General features: G+C 34.7%; 1 protein-coding gene across 1 annotated transcript in view; it reads left to right on the forward strand.

The window, feature by feature from the left end:
- The first annotated feature begins 849 nt into the window (after window positions 1-849).
- The window catches only part of LOC106062731 (uncharacterized), a 67,884-nt gene continuing 47,871 nt past the window's right edge, over window positions 850-20,862 (forward strand). Inside the window, exons 1-13 of the mRNA XM_056041081.1 lie at window positions 850-992; window positions 1,941-2,052; window positions 3,206-3,319; window positions 3,977-4,068; window positions 9,899-10,045; window positions 11,383-11,568; window positions 14,569-14,655; window positions 15,281-15,457; window positions 17,156-17,258; window positions 18,009-18,175; window positions 19,802-19,984; window positions 20,507-20,566; window positions 20,731-20,813. Of these exons, the coding sequence (XP_055897056.1) occupies window positions 1,968-2,052; window positions 3,206-3,319; window positions 3,977-4,068; window positions 9,899-10,045; window positions 11,383-11,568; window positions 14,569-14,655; window positions 15,281-15,457; window positions 17,156-17,258; window positions 18,009-18,175; window positions 19,802-19,984; window positions 20,507-20,566; window positions 20,731-20,813 (1,484 nt within the window). The 5' untranslated portion in view covers window positions 850-992; window positions 1,941-1,967. The remainder of the gene's footprint in view (window positions 993-1,940; window positions 2,053-3,205; window positions 3,320-3,976; window positions 4,069-9,898; window positions 10,046-11,382; window positions 11,569-14,568; window positions 14,656-15,280; window positions 15,458-17,155; window positions 17,259-18,008; window positions 18,176-19,801; window positions 19,985-20,506; window positions 20,567-20,730; window positions 20,814-20,862) is intronic.

Genomic DNA, 20,862 nt, shown 5'->3' on the forward strand with positions numbered 1-20,862 from the left:
CTTTTCTAGGTAGGTTCTTCGTTAAGAGAACCAGTGTCATAAACGCGCAAAGGTTAAAGGTCATGGACCAATCTATCGGAGAAAATGTGCCGACGTTACGGTGAGCTGGATGGAACCACGTCGCGGGCCGGATCTGTCCCGCGGGCCGTATTTTAGGCATCACTGGTGCATGTCAATATCACACGCCTCGAGAAAGCTGTTGAGTGTGTCTTTGTAACGCTTGTATTGACCCCTCCTGAGAGCGCTTTCCTGCACACAGCTACCCATAAAGTCGTTTGGGGAGGCGATTTTCAGGCAACCTCCCATCGAAATGGGGACCTTTTTTTTCTGTGGCGTGAGTACTGCTCATATGTGACAACTGCAGGATTTCAACATCTGCTATGTGGTCAAACCTGATGAATATTTTTCATAGACACTTGGAATTAACCTTGTGTAAGCGGCGAAAGGGAATGAACTCTAAGTCTGAGTTAAAACACAAGAAAGGGAGATGATAAAGAGAATAGAAGTTTAGACTGGGGCATGTTTAGAAAAGTATTAGATGACCGTTTCTGGAACTTCAAAAAGAAAGTTTAAGATTAATCAACTTTTGTTGTGAGATTCATAAATTAATATGTCACAGACTTTTATCAATCAAAAACATCCAGGGAAAACACATAAACAAGGGAAACAAACCACTTCATGTCAACAGAAACCATTCTCTGCGGAAAATGTGTAGAGGTTACACATATTCACCTCGTGGTCCCCGTACTTCGGTACTAGGAGCGAAGCTAGGTGGCATGTTTAGTCAGGATTGATTTCTAAGACTTTATATGTGTCAGTGCCTGATATTAAATACGCGATAACCTGTACTCCCATCGGGCGACATTTGCTATCAGGCAGAACAAATCTTTGGCCTCTTTTGAGGAATATAAATAAATTTTGACAGAGGCACAAAGTTAGACTCTCAACAAAACTTTAAGCTGAAGTAAAGAAACAAAACGTATCATTCGAAGGTAGCACTATTGTATATAGATAGCATTACAACATTAAAGGTAGCTCTGTAACATAAAAAGTAGCTATGTAACAGAACTGGTAGCTCTGTTACGTGAAAAGTAGCACTAAATAAACAGCTATACAGTACAAAGTCAGCTTTGGTTTTAAAACCATGTTTGTTTATGTTGATTGCTTAGCAGTGTGGTGCAGGTGGTTATTCGATGAGTTTTACTTCTTCTTCTTCTTCATCGTTCTCATTGTAATGTTGGAGTGTTCATATGACTAGACCAATACATGAGATGAACTGCGCAGTGGTTTCCAAATCAGGGAGCTCTCCATATAGTTTTCTTTCTATTTGGGGTGATTTGGGGCCAGTGTCTTATACGGGCCTCTTGGTAAAGAGAGCAGTTTTGGAGGACGTGGTCGGCATTTTCTGGTGATACTCCACATGGGCAGATTTCACTGGTTCCAATTTTGAGCTTCCGGTACATGTTTTGTCGCATTCTGTGGTGTCCGGTCCTGAGTCGAAAGATTAGGTCTTGTCGGGATAGCTTAGAGTAAGCGTCATCTTGTGATTTGGATGAGAGCTCGTCCATTTCTCATTTATTTTATTTACAATTAATTTCTTCATTTCTTCTGGATAGAGTGCAGAGTTTATTTGTGAGCCAGTTCTCCCACTCTTGGCGAGTGTGTCAGCCTTCTCATTTCCTTCTAGTTGTATATGAGCTATGAGTTTGACATTTTCAACTATTTCCAGGTTTAATTCTGTATCTAACTTCACTGTATGCCCCAATCTCGGCTCCCACACTTAGTCCAGTGTTTTCATAGGTCGTTCTTTTACTTTACATAGTAATGGCTTGGACATTTCTTTTCCGGTTTTAAAACTTCCCGCAGAAAAATGTCTTCATGACCAATTAGTCACACATTGATAAAATAAAAATTCGATAAATCTTTAAATTTTTTTTTAGAAACAAGGACACTATTAACAGCTTAAGATGTATGTCCAAGTGACTTTCGTTTTGAGTTTGGTTGTACTATGTCAAGGTCACAGACTTCCTGCAGCGCCACCTGGTGACAGTAGTAAGTAGCTTTTTCAAGTTATTTGTAGTTTTTGTTTCCTTTTGATTTCTTTCAAGACATAAAAGGTAATTGAATAGAACAAAACCTGATCATTTCATTTTTTTTCTTTTACTATGTCTACGATATAGATTAGAGATGACAAATGTCAATCTAGAAAAGCTAGCAGTATTTAATAGTAATATGCTTTTATTCCTGGGCGGTAAGAAAGTTGTTTTTTGACTTCTGAGACATTAAAAAGAAGAACCTATCGCAATGTTAAAATGACGAAACAAAATATTTTCAATGATTTGACTGAAAGAAAAGTCAATAAGTTGGAAGATATTTGGATTTACGAAAGATTTTTTTATCATCACTCCTTCTTTTCCTGACACAAACCTAGGTTTAACTATCTAGTTTTTCTGACAGCAACTGAGGTTTAACTGTCTAGTTTTTCTGACAGCAACTGAGTTTTAACTATCTAGTTTTTCTGACAGCAACTGAGGTTTAACTGTCTAGTTTTTCTGACAGCAACTGAGTTTTAACTATCTAGTTTTTCTGACAGCAACTGATGTTTAACTATCTAGTTTTTCTGACAGCAACTGAGGTTTAACTATCTAGTTTTTCTGACAGCAACTGAGGTTTAACTATCTAGTTTTTCTGACAGCAACTGAGGTTTAACTATCTAGTTTTCTGACAGCAACTGAGGTTTAACTATCTAGTTTTTCTGACAGCAACTGAGGTTTAACTGTCTAGGTTTTCTGACAGCAACTGAGGTTTAACTATCTAGTTTTTCTAACAGCAACTGAGGTTTAACTATCTAGTTTTTCTGACAGCAACTGAGGTTTAACTATCTAGTTTTTCTGACAGCAACTGAGGTTTAACTATCTAGTTTTTTTTTACAGCAACTGAGGTTTTACTATCTAGTTTTTTTACAGCAACTGAGGTTTAACTATCTAGTTTTTCTGACAGCAACTGAGGTTTAACTCTCTAGTTTTTCTGACAAATGTAAAGTTCTTTTAACAATAAAAGCACACATTTTCATTGCAAAAGTTTTATTGTCTAGACCCAAAGTGTTTTGACATTTTTTATGAGCATTTAAAAAAAAAATTGTGCGAACAATATCTCATTTATCTTGCAGGTTCATTGTCTGAACAAAATCTCATTTATCTTGCAGGTTCATTGTCTGAACAAAATCTCATTTATCACGAACATCTGAGTGACGCCTATGAACTGTTTTGGAACTTCAACAAAACCCACATAATATTCAAGACAGAAGTGAAGACAAATGGTAAATATAATTCTGAGAGAAGCCAGGATTCAGTTTTTGTTTTTAAATTTTTTATCTGCCACAATCGTTTTGTGATGATTTTTTTTATTCATTTTATCTAGAAGCCAATTTATGTTGATTTGAAAACATGTAAAATTTCTGGAATTTCTGTTTGAATGTTGGAATTGCAGCTTTTAAATATGACTCTTAATGTGACGTACCCACTCGTAGGCTCTTTTTATAGACACACTGAAGTGATATAATGTCGATGTAGTTTGATGTACAATGCCTTCAAACTCAATCACAGAATACCCTATAATATAAATCTATATAATACTCTTAACATTTCACTGACTGATTGATGTATGTAGTTATGTATCAAGAAATCTCAGAAACTGCTGAACGGTTCCGCATGAAATTTCGTACTCAGGCTCCTTTTACCTTATAGGAGCTTGCTAGGAAACGGTTTTGAGCGTCGAAAGTTGCGTAAAACCACATACTTTCTGTTAAACCTTTTGACTTTTTTTTCCTCGGCAATTCCCACAAAAGGCCGCATTCTATACATAAATACAAATATTTGGCTTTAGATTGATTGCTATTAGACCATGTTTAATTACTGACACAGCTGTTACATTTCATTTATTATATATAATGATGCCTTGTGTTTTGTATAAACAGGATATATTGGTTTTGGACTCTCACCCAACGGAGCAATGGCGCATTCTGATGTCATCATTGGTTGGGTCAAAGATGGGAACTCGTTCTTCCACGTAAGTCTGCTCTGAGCTTAATGAACATGTCACGTGATGTCATTAACCCTTAAGACGCGTGTGGTAGTTTAGCCTCGAAACACTAGCATTGTAAATCCATTTTGAATGCACTCATTGTAAAAAAAGATCAGCACTTAAAGGGTTAATAAGTGCTGGGTTTTGCCTAAACAATGCTTAGGGCCGCCTATTTGCTTTAGGGCACCGAAAATTGTTTCATGGATATTTTCAATTATTTTGAAGAAAAAGCAAAGAAACAAAATCTCCTGACGTTGAATACAAGGGGCCCCATATCTCATATAGTTTAGACCTCTAGGGCTTTATCAAATCTAAATTTGGTCCTTTAATACCATATCTCATATAGTTTAGACCTCTAGGGCTTTATCAAATCTAAATTTGGTCCTTTAATACCATATCTCATATAGTTTAGACCTCTAGGGCTTTATCAAATCTAAATTTGGTCCTTTAATACCATATCTCATATAGTTTAGACCTCTAGGGCTTTATCAAATCTAAATTTGGTCCTTTAATAAAAAATGAAATTTTTAAGAAAAAAAACTAAGTTTCATTTTGATTCATTTGCTTATTTGTTCTAAATATAATTTCCTTGTAGGTCCCACACTTGTACATACACACATAATACGTTCCTTTTTTCTACTGAAATTTTTTTCATGCAACTTTTAGGAAAAGTATCTACCTATACCTATGTTATTCAACATGATAGTCAATGTACCTATACTTATGTTATTCTACTTGATAGTCAATGTACCTAAACTTATGTTATTCTACTTGATAGTCAATGTACCTAAACTTATGTTATTCTACTTGATAGTCAATGTACCTAAACTTATGTTATTCAACTTGATAGTCAATGTACCTAAACTTATGTTATTCAACTTGATAGTCAATGTACCTATACTTATGTTATTAAACCTGATAGTCTATGTACCTATACTTATGTTATTAAACCTGATAGTCTATGTACCTATACTTATGTTATTCACCTTGATAGTCAATGTACATATACTTATGTTATTAAACCTGATAGTCTATGTACCTATACTTATGTTATTCACCTTGATAGTCAATGTACATATACTTATGTTATTAAACCTGATAGTCTATGTACCTATACTTATGTTATTCACCTTGATAGTCAATGTACCTATACTTATGTTATTAAACCTGATAGTCTATGTACCTATACTTATGTTATTCAACTTGATAGTCAATGTACCTATACTTATGTTATTAAACCTGATAGTCTATGTACCTATACTTATGTTATTAAACCTGATAGTCAATGTACCTATACTTATGTTATTAAACCTGATAGTCAATGTACCTATACTTATGTTATTCTACTTGATAGTCAATGTACCTATACTTATGTTATTAAACCTGATAGTCAATGTACCTATACTTATATTATTAAACCTGATAGTCAATGTACCTATACTTATGTTATTAAACTTGATAGTCAGTGTACCTATAGTTATGTCATTCAACTTGATAGTCAGTGTACCTATACTTATGTTATTCTACTTGATAGTCAGTGTACCTATACTTATGTCATTCAACTTGATAGTCAGTGTACCTATACTTATGTCATTCAACTTGATAGTCAATGTACCTATACTTATGTTATTCAACTTGATAGTCAATGTACCTATACTTATGTCATTCAACTTGATAGTCAGTGTACCTATACTTATGTTATTCAACTTGATAGTCAATGTACCTATACTTATGTTATTCAACTTGATAGTCAGTGTACCTATACTTATGTTATTCTACTTGATAGTCAGTGTACCTAAACTTATGTTATTCTACTTGATAGTCAGTGTACCTATACTTATGTCATTCAACTTGATAGTCAGTGTACCTAGACTTATGTTATTCTACTTGATAGTCAATGTACCTATACTTATGTTATTCAACCTGATAGTCAATGTACCTATACTTATGTTATTCTACTTGATAGTCAGTGTACCTAAACTTATGTTATTCTACTTGATAGTCAGTGTACCTATACTTATGTCATTCAACTTGATAGTCAGTGTACCTAGACTTATGTTATTCTACTTGATAGTCAATGTACCTATACTTATGTTATTCAACCTGATAGTCAGTGTACCTAGACTTATGTTATTCAACTTGATAGTCAATGTACCTATACTTATGTTATTCAACCTGATAGTCAATGTACCTATACTTATGTTATTCTACTTGATAGTCAGTGTACCTAAACTTATGTTATTCTACTTGATAGTCAGTGTACCTATACTTATGTCATTCAACTTGATAGTCAGTGTACCTAGACTTATGTTATTCTACTTGATAGTCAATGTACCTATACTTATGTTATTCAACCTGATAGTCAATGTACCTATACTTATGTTATTCTACTTGATAGTCAGTGTACCTAAACTTATGTTATTCTACTTGATAGTCAGTGTACCTATACTTATGTCATTCAACTTGATAGTCAGTGTACCTAGACTTATGTTATTCTACTTGATAGTCAATGTACCTATACTTATGTTATTCAACCTGATAGTCAGTGTACCTAGACTTATGTTATTCAACTTGATAGTCAATGTACCTATACTTATGTCATTCAACTAGATAGTCAGTGTGCCTATACTTATGTTATTCAACCTGATAGTCAATGTACCTAGACTTATGTTATTCAACTTGATAGTCAATGTACCTATACTTATGTTATTCAACTTGATAGTCAGTGTACCTAGACTTATGTCATTCAACTAGATAGTCAGTGTGCCTATACTTATGTTATTCTACTTGATAGTCAGTGTACCTATACTTATGTTATTCTACTTGATAGTCAATGTACCTAGACTTATGTTATTCTACTTGATAGTCAGTGTACCTAGACTTATGTTATTCAACCTGATAGTCAATGTACCTAGACTTATGTTATTCAACTTGATAGTCAATGTACCTATACTTATGTTATTCTACTTGATAGTCAATGTACCTATACTTATGTTATTCTACTTGATAGTCAATGTACCTAGACTTATGTTATTCTACTTGATAGTCAGTGTACCTAGACTTATGTTATTGAACCTGATAGTCAATGTACCTAGACTTATGTTATTCAACTTGATAGTCAGTGTACCTATACTTATGTCATTCAACTTGATAGTCAGTGTACCTATACTTATGTCATTCAACTTGATAGTCAGTGTACCTAGACTTATGTTATTCAACCTGATAGTCAGTGTACCTATACTTATGTTATTCAACTTGATAGTCAGTGTACCTATACTTATGTCATTCAACTTGATAGTCAGTGTACCTAGACTTATGTTATTCTACTTGATAGTCAATGTACCTATACTTATGTTATTCAACCTGATAGTCAATGTACCTAGACTTATGTTATTAAACCTGATAGTCAATGTACCTATACTTATGTTATTCAACTTGATAGTCAGTGTACCTATACTTATGTTATTCAACCTGATAGTCAATGTACCTAGACTTATGTTATTCAACTTGATAGTCAGTGTACCTAGACTTATGTTATTCAACCTGATAGTCAATGTACCTAGACTTATGTTATTAAACCTGATAGTCAATGTACCTATACTTATGTTATTCAACTTGATAGTCAATGTACCTAGACTTATGTTATTAAACCTGATAGTCAATGTACCTAGACTTATGTTATTCTACTTGATAGTCAGTGTACCTAGACTTATGTTATTCTACTTGATAGTCAATGTACCTATACTTATGTTATTCTACTTGATAGTCAATGTACCTATACTTATGTTATTCTACTTGATAGTCAATGTACCTATACTTATGTTATTCAACTTGATAGTCAATGTACCTAGACTTATGTTATTAAACCTGATAGTCAATGTACCTAGACTTATGTTATTCTACTTGATAGTCAGTGTACCTAGACTTATGTTATTCTACTTGATAGTCAATGTACCTATACTTATGTTATTCTACTTGATAGTCAATGTACCTATACTTATGTTATTCTACTTGATAGTCAATGTACCTAGACTTATGTTATTCTACTTGATAGTCAGTGTACCTAGACTTATGTTATTCAACCTGATAGTCAATGTACCTAGACTTATGTTATTCAACTTGATAGTCAGTGTACCTATACTTATGTCATTCAACTTGATAGTCAGTGTACCTATACTTATGTCATTCAACTTGATAGTCAGTGTACCTAGACTTATGTTATTCAACCTGATAGTCAGTGTACCTATACTTATGTTATTCAACTTGATAGTCAGTGTACCTATACTTATGTCATTCAACTTGATAGTCAGTGTACCTAGACTTATGTTATTCTACTTGATAGTCAATGTACCTATACTTATGTTATTCAACCTGATAGTCAATGTACCTAGACTTATGTTATTAAACCTGATAGTCAATGTACCTATACTTATGTTATTCAACTTGATAGTCAGTGTACCTATACTTATGTTATTCAACCTGATAGTCAATGTACCTAGACTTATGTTATTCAACTTGATAGTCAGTGTACCTAGACTTATGTTATTCAACCTGATAGTCAATGTACCTAGACTTATGTTATTAAACCTGATAGTCAATGTACCTATACTTATGTTATTCAACTTGATAGTCAATGTACCTAGACTTATGTTATTAAACCTGATAGTCAATGTACCTAGACTTATGTTATTCTACTTGATAGTCAGTGTACCTAGACTTATGTTATTCTACTTGATAGTCAATGTACCTATACTTATGTTATTCAACTTGATAGTCAATGTACCTAGACTTATGTTATTAAACCTGATAGTCAATGTACCTAGACTTATGTTATTCTACTTGATAGTCAGTGTACCTAGACTTATGTTATTCTACTTGATAGTCAGTGTACCTAGACTTATGTTATTCTACTTGATAGTCAGTGTACCTATACTTATGTTATTCAACTTGATAGTTCACGTACCTATACTTATGTTATTCTACTTGATAGTCAATGTACCTATACTTGTGTTATTCTACTTGATAGTCAGTGTACCTATACTTATGTTATTCAACTAGATAGTCAATGTACCTATACTTATGTTATTCTACTTGATAGTCAGTGTACCTATACTTATGTTATTCAACTTGATAGTCAGTGTACCTATACTTATGTTATTCAACTTGATAGTCAGTGTACCTAGACTTATGTTATTCTACTTGATAGTCAGTGTACCTAGACTTATGTTATTCTACTTGATAGTCAGTGTACCTATACTTATGTTATTCAACTTGATAGTCAGTGTACCTATACTTATGTTATTCAACTTGATAGTCAGTGTACCTAGACTTATGTTATTCTACTTGATAGTCAATGTACCTAGACTTATGTTATTCTACTTGATAGTCAGTGTACCTATACTTATGTTATTCAACTTGATAGTCAATGTACCTATACTTATGTTATTCAACTTGATAGTCAGTGTACCTATACTTATGTTATTCTACTTGATAGTCAGTGTACCTATACTTATGTTATTCAACTTGATAGTCAATGTACCTATACTTATGTTATTCAACTTGATAGTCAGTGTACCTATACTTATGTTATTCTACTTGATAGTCAGTGTACCTATACTTATGTTATTCAACCTGATAGTTCACATACCTATACTTATGTTATTCTACTTGATAGTCAATGTACCTATACTTGTGTTATTCTACTTGATAGTCAGTGTACCTATACTTATGTTATTCAACTTGATAGTCAATGTACCTATAGTTATATTATTCAACTTGATAGTCAATGTACATATACTTGTGTTCAATGTTTCAGGATCGACACGCTGAAGGTCATATCAAACCGGAAATCGATACCCAGCAGGATTGGTTTTTACTAAGTGCAACAGAAGTAGGAAACGTGACGTCCTTGACATTCATCCGAAAGTTGGAGACATGTGACTCACAGGATAGACCAATCACAGTTAGTAACTTTTTATCACCGAGGAACAACATAGAAAATATACTTTTTTTTTCATCATGAAAGTTTGTCTTTAAAATTGGAGAGTTTCACTATTAATTGTGCCTTGTGTGTGTGTCCCTGTAAGGTCTAAGGCTTAGAGAGTAAACCCTAACAGAAAATCCTTACGTGGTAAGACTACTGCTGTCTGGTAAACTCTGAGGCTATGTGAGACGCATGCCATTTGAAGCATTTTATAGGTGATAGGGCGCTTGAAACCATTACCACTTCCGGCAATATCAACCTTGCGGAACTAGTAAAATAGTAAAAGAAGAGATAGCGATTTGGCGAAAGGTAGGGGGTGGGTAGGGCGATATGTTGTAAAAGTAAAGTTTCCCTTTCAGACCTCGCTATGTCTTATCTATAGGGCAGACGATGTAAAGGGTTATCTGTTTCTCTGACCACGATTAACGAGCGATATATGGAAACCTAGAGAAAAACGTAAGAATCTTTTTTTTAGGGAAATTAGGAAAGTTATTGAATTAGGCAGACGAACTTAACAATTTCGAAGACGCGCGACAACACTATAACAGATCACTGATGCCAACTATATAATTCAAATTACAAGAGATAAAAAATTGTATGATTTAGTGCTAAAAAGTGCCAAAAATTATTTGTACGCCTTTTGAAATACATACCTAATTAATAATTTCTATATTCTGTACACCGAATGCATCTGATAGTTAGCTATTTATAGTTATTCGCCAATTATGAAAATAGTTAGCTATTTATAGTTATTCGCCAATTATGAAAATAGTTAGCTATTTATAGTTATTCGCCAATTATGAAAATAGTTAGCTATTTATAGTTATTCGCCAATTATGAAAATAGTTAGCTATTTATAGTTATTCGCCAATTATGAAAATAGTTAGCTATTTATAGTTATGCGCCAATTATGAAAATAGTTAGCTATTTATAGTTATTCGCCAATTATGAAAATAGTTAGCTATTTATAGTTATTCGCCAATTATGAAAATAGTTAGCTATTTATAGTTATTCGCCAATTATGAAAATTTCCAATAAATTATAGTTTGCCTTCTTCAGCCGTAGAGCGACTATGGTTCATCTCAAACACTTTTTCATGTGACTGTGGAGACTTATTTTGATCTCCCGTCCACAAATATCGCAGGTTAAGGTGACTTTCGCTTTGGTGGTAGAGGAGCTGCCCATTTTTCGGACGGCACGCTTTTCTTCCAGAGCTGAGGCCCATGTTTTTCACTGTCCATAGCTGTCTTGCAGCCAATAAATTATGACACTGTCTCACAGAGTAACAGTAATCTTAATATTATTTTGTCAATCAGAATGACACAACAAGAGTCATCTTCAGCTACAGTCCAACTGACCCCGTTGATAAGGACACCATTGCTTACCATGGACAAACCAGGCATGGAACCAAATCTATCATGCTGTTGACCCCACCAACAAGCCAACAGACTACTCAGCCTTTGCCAAGTGACGTCATCACAGTGGACCTTCTCAACGAAAATGTAAGAGCATGTTATTAAATGTTAATTTAGTAAATCTTTAAACACAAAAGAGGTAGCTCGATGTATGAAATCTTTTTTATTAGAACGAAGACATTTTGAGAATTGTGGGTATCATTCTAGGATGTAAATAAAGTTACTTTGTCCGTTTTTTAATAAATTTTCCCCACACCGAGATCAAGATGCCCTATACAACTGTTTTATTTCAATGAGGTCACCAAGAATAATATCAGAGGTATCTGTCTAGGTTAATATCTTTGTGTTTCCTGTTGTTATCTTTAGCACAGCATAGATCTAAGTATTTTTTTGTCTAATCTTGTGGGTTGTTTTTTTCGGGTCTTACGTTTGAGATCTGAACGAATCTGGCAATCGATTACACGTAATCGGCGTTGTAAGTTGGTTTTTAATATGGCTTTGGGCAGCAGGGCCGGTCCTACAGGCTGCGGGGCCCTATGCGAAACGGATTGCGCGGGGCCTAATTTGGTTTGTGATAAGGATAATAAGTAAAAATTAAGATTTTGTATTAGAAAATAAATTCGTCTTTGCAATTTATTTATACTTTACAAAGTACAAAATCACTGTCAAATTAACTTGACGAGCCATCTACAATAGAAGGTAGATTTCCAACAAAAAGCTGATAAACATTCAGATCTGCCTTTAAGATTTACTATCGACTAGCAAAATATCGCTTTTTTTTTTTTCTAAGAGGTCGAGATAGATTTAGATTTGTATTTATATGCCAGTGACTATAAAACTACATTAAGTATTTGAACTTTTTGTTTTGGTTAAATTTCGGTTTATTATTAATCTACATTTTTATTAAATGAAAGCTGACAATGCCGTTTTTTTCATCGCGAGTAGGATTGGCGTTTTCCATATTGAATGACACCCCGAAATGACAAATGTGTCTGTTTAAGGAGATTTGCATCAGTTTTCAGATTTTAATAATTTCAGGAGATTTTCATGGCTTTTCTTGTATTTTATAATTTCTGCAGGAACCCATTAATAATAAGTTAAAATGGTTGATTTAACTATTTCTCTCCTAACTGACGATACCAACGTTGATTCCACCAGAATGTGGTAAATAATTACGGAGAGAAAGAGTTAATAAATTGGGGAAGTGTTACAGTTTTGCCAGATTGCTTTTGTTCTGAAAATATTTTTTTTTTAATTTCAAATATTTTTATTACTTGAATAGCATTTAAACTTTTATTAACTTCATTCATAACATATCTCTCTCTGTATTCATGACACATCTCTTTCAATATTCATTACATGTCTTTTTCTCTATTCATGACATATCTCTCTCTGAATTCATGATATCTCTTTCTGTATTCATGATACATCTCTTTCTCTATTCATGACATATCTCTTTCTGTATTATGACATGTCTTTTTCTCTATTCATGATACATCTCTTTTTGTATTCATGGCATATCTCTTTCTGCATTCATGACATATCTCTTTCTGTATTCATGACACAGCTCTTTCTGTATTCATGACATATCTCTTTCTGTATTTATGACACAGCTCTTTCTGTATTCATGATACATCTCTTTTTGTATTCATGACATATCTCTTTCTGTATTTATGACACAGCTCTTTCTGTATTTATGATACATATCTTTCTGTATTCATGACATATCTCTTTCTGTATTTATGACACAGCTCTTTCTGTATTCATGATACATCTCTTTTTGTATTCATGACATATCTCTTTCTGTTTTCATGACATATCTCTTTTTGTATTCATGATACATCTCTTTTTGTATTCATGACATATCTCTTTCTGTATTCATGACATATCTATTTCTGTATTTATGACATATCTCTTTTTGTATTCATGATACATCTCTTTTTGTATTCATGACATATCTCTTTCTGTATTCATGACATATCTCTTTCTGTATTCATGACATATCTCTTTTTGTATTCATGATACATCTCTTTCTGTATTCATGACATATCTCTTTCTGTATTTATGACACAGCTTTTTCTGTATTCATGATACATCTCTTTTTGTATTCATGACATATCTCTTTCTGTATTCATGACATATCTCTTTCTGTATTCATGACATATCTCTTTTTGTATTCATGATACATCTCTTTTTGTTTTCATGACATATCTCTTTTTGTATTCATGACACAGCTCTTTCTGTATTCATGACATATCTCTTTTTGTATTCATGACACAGCTCTTTCTGTATTCATGATACATCTCTTTTTGTATTCATGACATATCTCTTTCTGTATTCATGACATATCTCTTTCTGTATTCATGACATATCTCTTTTTGTATTCATGATACATCTCTTTTTGTATTCATGACATATCTCTTTTTGTATTCATGACACAGCTCTTTCTGTATTCATGACATATCTCTTTTTGTATTCATGACACAGCTCTTTCTCTATTCATGACATATCTCTTTTTGTATTCATGATACATCTCTTTCTCTATTCATGACATATCTCTTTCTGTATTTATGATATATCTCTTTCTCTATTCATGACATATTTCTTTCTGTATTCATGACATATCTCTTTCTGTATTCATGAAATATCTCTTTCTGTATTCATGATACATCTCTTTCTCTATTCATGACATATCTCTTTCTCTATTCATGACATATCTCTTTTTGTATTCATGACATATCTCTTTCTGTATTCATGACATATCTCTTTCTGTATTCATGACATATCTCTTTCTGTATTCATGATATATCTCTTTCTGTATTCATGATACATCTCTTTCTCTATTCATGACATATCTCTTTCTCTATTCATGACATATCTCTTTCTCTATTCATGACATATCTCTTTTTGTATTCATGGCATATCTCTTTCTGTATTCATGACATATCTCTTTCTGTATTCATGACATATCTCTTTTTGTATTCATGACATATCTCTTTCTCTATTCATGACATATCTCTTTCTGTATTTATGATACATCTCTTTCATGACATATTTCTTTCAGCATTCATGACATATCTCTTTCAGTATCCAGTGCCTAGTACTTGGGACACTGTGTATAGATGTAAAGTTTTTAAATTGCCAGATTTTGGAGAGAAGCATCACCTGATTAAAGTGAGTAGCCAAATAGAGAAAAGTCAGAAATTTGTTAAAGTCTAACTTGTCCATGTGCTGGGGAGAGTAGGGTCTGAGAAACATGATAGTAGAAATGACCAACAAAAATTATATGTACTTGTGTGTGTAGGGGGTATAAACTAATATAAAGTGGGGGCATTCTAATTCAAGTCAAATATCTGTGCAGGAGACTAATTATGATAAGCAGGTCTAGATATTTATGCATATTGATATTAAGCATTCTTATCTTATCTTATATAATACAGACGTTACTTCAAAAAAGAAGATGATTACGTCCTACGCGTCATGCATTTAGTCATGCATATTAATTAACCAATGACTTAAATTCTGCCAAGTCACTGGTTTTCCTGGCTAGCTCAGGCAACCCATTCCATGCTCTAATAGCACTAGGGAAGAAGGAGTATTTGTACAAATTTGTCCTAGCATATGGGACGAGGAATATGCCTTTATCTTTGTGTCTTTCTGAGTATTTTATTAAATTTTGTTTTTGTATTTGAAGATTATGGTTTGAATTTAGACAGAGGAACAATTATCGATCGTATCATTTGTACGATGTATTGCTGATTTAAAAATGTACCAATTTAACGTATACATACATTCACAGTATGAGCCAATAATACAACCCGGACATGAGCTGTTAGTCCACCATATACTCATCTATTATTGTGGTCATGCTGTCAACACTAGCCATGCTGGTGAATCTTACCTGTGCTACGACCAGTCCCCTAAGGACCTCTTGGATTGCCAGAATACTCTAGTCGCCTGGGCTGTTGGCGGTAAGGTAAGTAATGAGGTAAAATAATTAGGAAAGTTACATAAAAAGTTTTGTAGCTGTTTGAAAATAATGATATAGTATTCTAGTCTTACTTAGAGTTATCGTTCCCTGCCATTGGGTATCAAGCTGCCTTCACAAAGATAATAATAATAATAATAATAATCTTTATTGTCCGTATGGAAATTTGTCTTACAATTTGTGCATTACACCAAACAAAAAAACATTATAACTATAAGAAACCAAAGTGTACATTCACACCAGACTCACTCATAATTTACATGTGACAAAGTTTATACCATATTGTTATTATTTAATGATTTGATTGCCAGGGGAACAAAAGAGTGTTTGTGTCTGTTTATCTTTGCTATCGGTGTCTTGTATCTTTCTTGTGATGGTAAAATCACAAAATCCTGACACATGGGTGATCTGTCACTGGCAATGTCTGAAGCCTCTTCCCACCTGGTGTCCACCGCTGTGAGATCCTCAATGAATGTCTGGCGCCAAGTTATACGAGGACGTCCCTGTTAACGCTTTCTTCGTAATGGCCTCCATGTCATCGTGGGAAGCGTGGTCGAGAGGCCGAGTGCGCTTGAACTTGGCTTGGCTTGGCTACCTAGAAGGGGGCTCTAGGTTCAACACCCGACTCGGGCAGCACGGAAAACCAACTCCTAGATTCCCCTCCCCCCACTGGTCCACCAATGAGATTGGACCAAAAGCGCTCTGAGCATGCAACGCTCTGTCACAACCTTCCTAAGTGTTTGACTCCCAGTTCGGCATAGGATTTCCCTGATTGAAACTCCTGACTCCTAAAATCCGTCTAAGCCAACTTTGTTGAGTATTCTAGTACCACTATAGATTTATTCATCTTATATATAAGCTTAAAGCAATAATCCACAAATTGCTGGTGTAGCTAAAAAGATATAAAGCAATGTAGCAGTAACAATGTAGGCCTAATCGGGAAGAGTTGCAGTGTAACAATGGATGTAGAGTAGGGGTGATAATGCTTGATGCTCCACAAAAATGAAGTCTTTTTCTTTAATGATATCCTAAAACAATAGCCACGTCTAAAAATAAAAATAAATTTGGGTGAGGAAAAGAAATGGCTAGCAAAGAATCAAATTCATTCAGAGAACGTTCAGCTAATTCAAAACAAAGCGAAATGTTGTAAATACAGCTTCAGTACCACAATGTGACATACCCCAACTCACTTTAAATTTACTTCCCTTAACATGCATGCTGTTAGTTAATTAGCACACATATCCTTTACTTCATATAGAATGCCAACTTCAATGTGGTAAAATTGTGGACAAGAAAATATTGTACCTATAATTTGTTTTAACCATTGCATTGAATCTAGATTCAAACTATAGCGATCAAAAATCATGTCCTTGTAAGTCTACGTAAAATTATGGGCGGATTTTCTCCAAATATTTGTCAGATAAAATACAATAGACATAACTGTCTCTGTCTTTAGCCATGGATAAAATCTCTTTCAATGACAGGTCCGTTCATTCTTTTATGTTGTCTTCCGATCGCTTTCTCCGTCTGCCTCTTCTTCTGGTTCCTGGTACTGTTCCGTGAAGGAAGGTCTTTGTGAGCCCTGAAGACCTTGTAATATGGCCATAGAGGTAGGCATAAAGTGTAGATGTACACCAATCAGTCTAAATCACCTTAAGTTTAAAATAAACTGTTTTATTTGTCTAGGCCTTTGAGTATCCTGCAGTAGCTGGTCATCCCATGGGCAGACCTCAAGATCCACAAATTTTAATCATGGAAACGCATTACAATAACCCGGAACTTAAAAATGGTGCGTTTATTTACTTTTTGTTTTTGTTTTTAAAACGGTTTCTATATTTTAGAATTTCTTTTTATTTTAACTAAATGTAGAACACTTGTCGTTCAGTCTCGATTTGTAAAACATCACTTACAGTAGTAATTATGTATTTCGATAAATCAGTAAATTCTTTTCAAGAACAATTGATTTTATTGTTCAAATGATGCTTCAGTTATAGTTCAATACTGAGCGCCTAAAGGCAGCACGGAAAACCAACTCCTAGATACCCCCTCCCCCCCCCCCACTGGTCCACAAATGAGATTGGACCAAAGCGCTCTGAGCATGCTATAAGCATGAAAGTAGCGCTGTATAAAAGCTATAATATATATATGAGACTGATTCATTGTGTACGCGTCAAAAAGATCTGTCTATTGCCTTAAGACATTTTTTATGCTTCTAGTTTTCAGCACATTATCATTACTGAATAGCTTATATAAATATTCTTATCTTCTTATATAATACAGACGTTACTTCAAAAAAGAAGATGATTACGTCCTACGCGTCATGCATTTAGTCATGCATATTAACCAATGACTTAAATTCTGCCAAGTCACTGGTTTTCCTGGCTAGCTCAGGCAACCCATTCCATGCTCTAATAGCACTAGGGAAGAAGGAGCATTTGTACAAATTTGTCCTAGCATACGGGACGAGGAATGTGCCTTTATCTTTGTGTCTATCTGAGTATTTTATTAATATTTTATAAATATTCCTGTTTATTTTCAGACTTTGTTGACAATTCCGGTCTGCGTCTTTACTTTACCAAACAACTACGGCAGTACGACTCTGGTGTCCTAGAAATTGGTGTGGTCGTCGATTACAATCACATCATTCCACCTTACGAGGCCAGTTTCGTGAGCACTGGGCACTGTCAGGCCAACTGTCTACAGCAGGTGGGCATTATGGTCTTAGTAAAATATTGAACCTACTGATATCATTATAGAACTCCACTAAAGTATGTAGCATAATTAGGAAAAAGATCAATATCAGAGTATCTCTACTTATTCTTTACAAGCTGCAAGGGGATACAAGCACGGTGGGAAGCGTGGTCGAGAGGCTAAGTGCGCTTGAACTTGGCTTGGCTTGGCTACCTAGAAGGGGGCTCGAGGTTCGACACCCGACTCGGGCAGAGTTGTGTTTACTGAGCGCCTAACTGAGCCCCTCACTGGTTCACAAATGAGATTGGACCAAAAGCGCTCTGAGCATGCTATAAGCATGAAAGTAGCGCTATATAAAAAGCTATAATAATAATGTCTCCTACGGTGTTTGCGATATCTACTGTGGGCTTCAAAATGTGCTACACTTTTAGCGACAACTTCAAATAATGCATTTGGGCAGTTGTTTGAGACAAACATCTATAAAAAAAGCTAACAAGATCCTCGAAATAAAGAGTCATCCTTTGTGTCAGGATTTTGTGATTTTACCATCACAAAAGAGATACAAGACATCGATGGCAAAGACAAACAGACACAAACACTCTTTTGTTCCCCTGGCAATCAAATCATTAAATAAGAACAATCTGATATAAACTTTGTCACAATGTAAAATAGATTTCTATAGAACTATTCTATAGTGTTTTGGTTACTCCAAATACCAAAAGATATTTGTTTTCATATTGTTATAAACCTGGTGGTGGCACAGATGGGGCTAGTGGTGTGAGTGTAGTCAGCCGACGCAAATCGCCCCAGGCCAGCGCTAGACGAGCGGTCAACCGTGACGAGTTACGACGGTCAGCCGAGACCGAGTATCAACATGAAGGTTCGAGTAGGATCGACGTCGTGAACAGAGCTCAGGAGCGTCACGAGAGTTGTAGTCATCTGACCACCTGGAAACGTCGAGCGGCGTTCTGTCCGGTTCGAGAAGGCCAGTAGGGACACTATATAAGAGAGCAGGTGTCGCAGTCAAGACGGTCGAGAAAAGGGGCTCAATACAGCAAGGTTCAGAGCCCGGTTCACTACAGTCCGGTCGACTACAGCACAGTTCAGCGGTGTGGTTCTGTACGGAGCATTACGGCGGTTCAGTGCGGAGTACTGTCAAGTACAGTTGAGACGAACGGCGTCTTGATCTTGGTCTGTGATCGAGTCCGACACAACGAGCCCAAGTGTGTGAAGTCAGTCCCGAACTGTTGAACCCAGTGCAAGCCCGGAACGAGACGGAGAGGCCAGTGCAAGACTTGATACGGCGGAACGGTGTTATCGGAGAGATATTTGTTATCGCAGAGCTATTTGTACTGTTCTACGTGCTGCCAATTGTACAGTATTGGCTGTTATTTATGGACGTTAAACCTTTACGTTATTTTGGAGCCCTGACTTGTCAAGTTCTTTAAGTTGGTGGTGTATGGTGCAGTTTGCAGAGAGCCTGGATAGTGAGATTCGTAACAATATATATTCTCGATCGATTTTCTTTCTATTCTCAATCTATATTCTCTATTTCTACATCGATTTTCTCTATATTCTTTTATGTATTTCTATTATTATTATGCTCTATATCTATGCTCTATTTTGTTATTCTATCTTAAGGGTCTAGGAGATCAAGAAATTCGAGTCTTTGCAGACTTCCTGCACGCTCACCTACTGGGTAGGAAAATTAGAACCCGCTTTTTCAGAAATGGAGTTGAACAGGTGCCCATCTTGGAGGACAACAACTATGACTTCAACTACCAAGAAATGAGAAAGTTACCAGAAGAAAGAGTTATCAAGAAGGTTGGTATAAGAGTTTATTAGCAGTATAGCCCGTCTTGTTTATGGACGTTGTTCAGAATGTTGATGTTTTACAAGAATTATAGCTCATCTTTAGCGAGAAGGTTGTATTAGGTATTGTTACATTTATAGCCAGGTTTTGTTACAAGTATAGCCAGGTTTTGTAACAAGTATAGCCAGGTTTTGTTACAAGAATAGCCAGGTTTTGTTACAAGTATAGCCAAACATTTTATTGAGGTTAATAAAAATGTAATTAGATGTATAGCCCACATTTAGAATTGAGGATGGCATTCTAGAAAAGGTTGCTATTAAATTTTTTTAGATGTATAGGTCGCATATAGAATTGAGGATGGTATTGTAAAGAAGGTTGCTACTAGATTAGAGCAGAAGGTTTGCTTAAACTGATACGAGATTTTAACTTTAACAAGACTGATTATATTGTATATTATATATTATTTATTGATTGTATATTATGCATTGTGAAACTAACATGCTTCTTAACGTCTGATAACTTTGTTCGGTCAGGGTGACAGTTTCCTTCTGGAATGTGTCTATGACTCAACAGGAAAAACTTCTCCCACATTTGTAAGTTCATGTTTTTCAAAGTATGTTTATCATATTTATTCATTGATCCAAAAGTTAATATTTAACTATGTTAATTACATTTTATAGAGAGTTTCTGGGTTTCTTTTTACCACTGATATATTGCCCTGTGAATACAAAATCTATTTAAATCTTCATTGACTTAGGGTGGTCTGAAAACAACGTACGAGATGTGCTTGGCATTCCTGTTATACTATCCCAGAATAGACATGACTAGGTGTCTATCTAGGTAAGTGAGGCTTTGAACAATGAAAATCTTGCAATCTTTCTTAGACCAC

The sequence above is a fragment of the Biomphalaria glabrata genome, chromosome 9 (genome assembly GCF_947242115.1).
Source record: "Biomphalaria glabrata chromosome 9, xgBioGlab47.1, whole genome shotgun sequence".
Classification (NCBI taxonomy): Eukaryota; Metazoa; Mollusca; class Gastropoda; family Planorbidae; genus Biomphalaria; species Biomphalaria glabrata.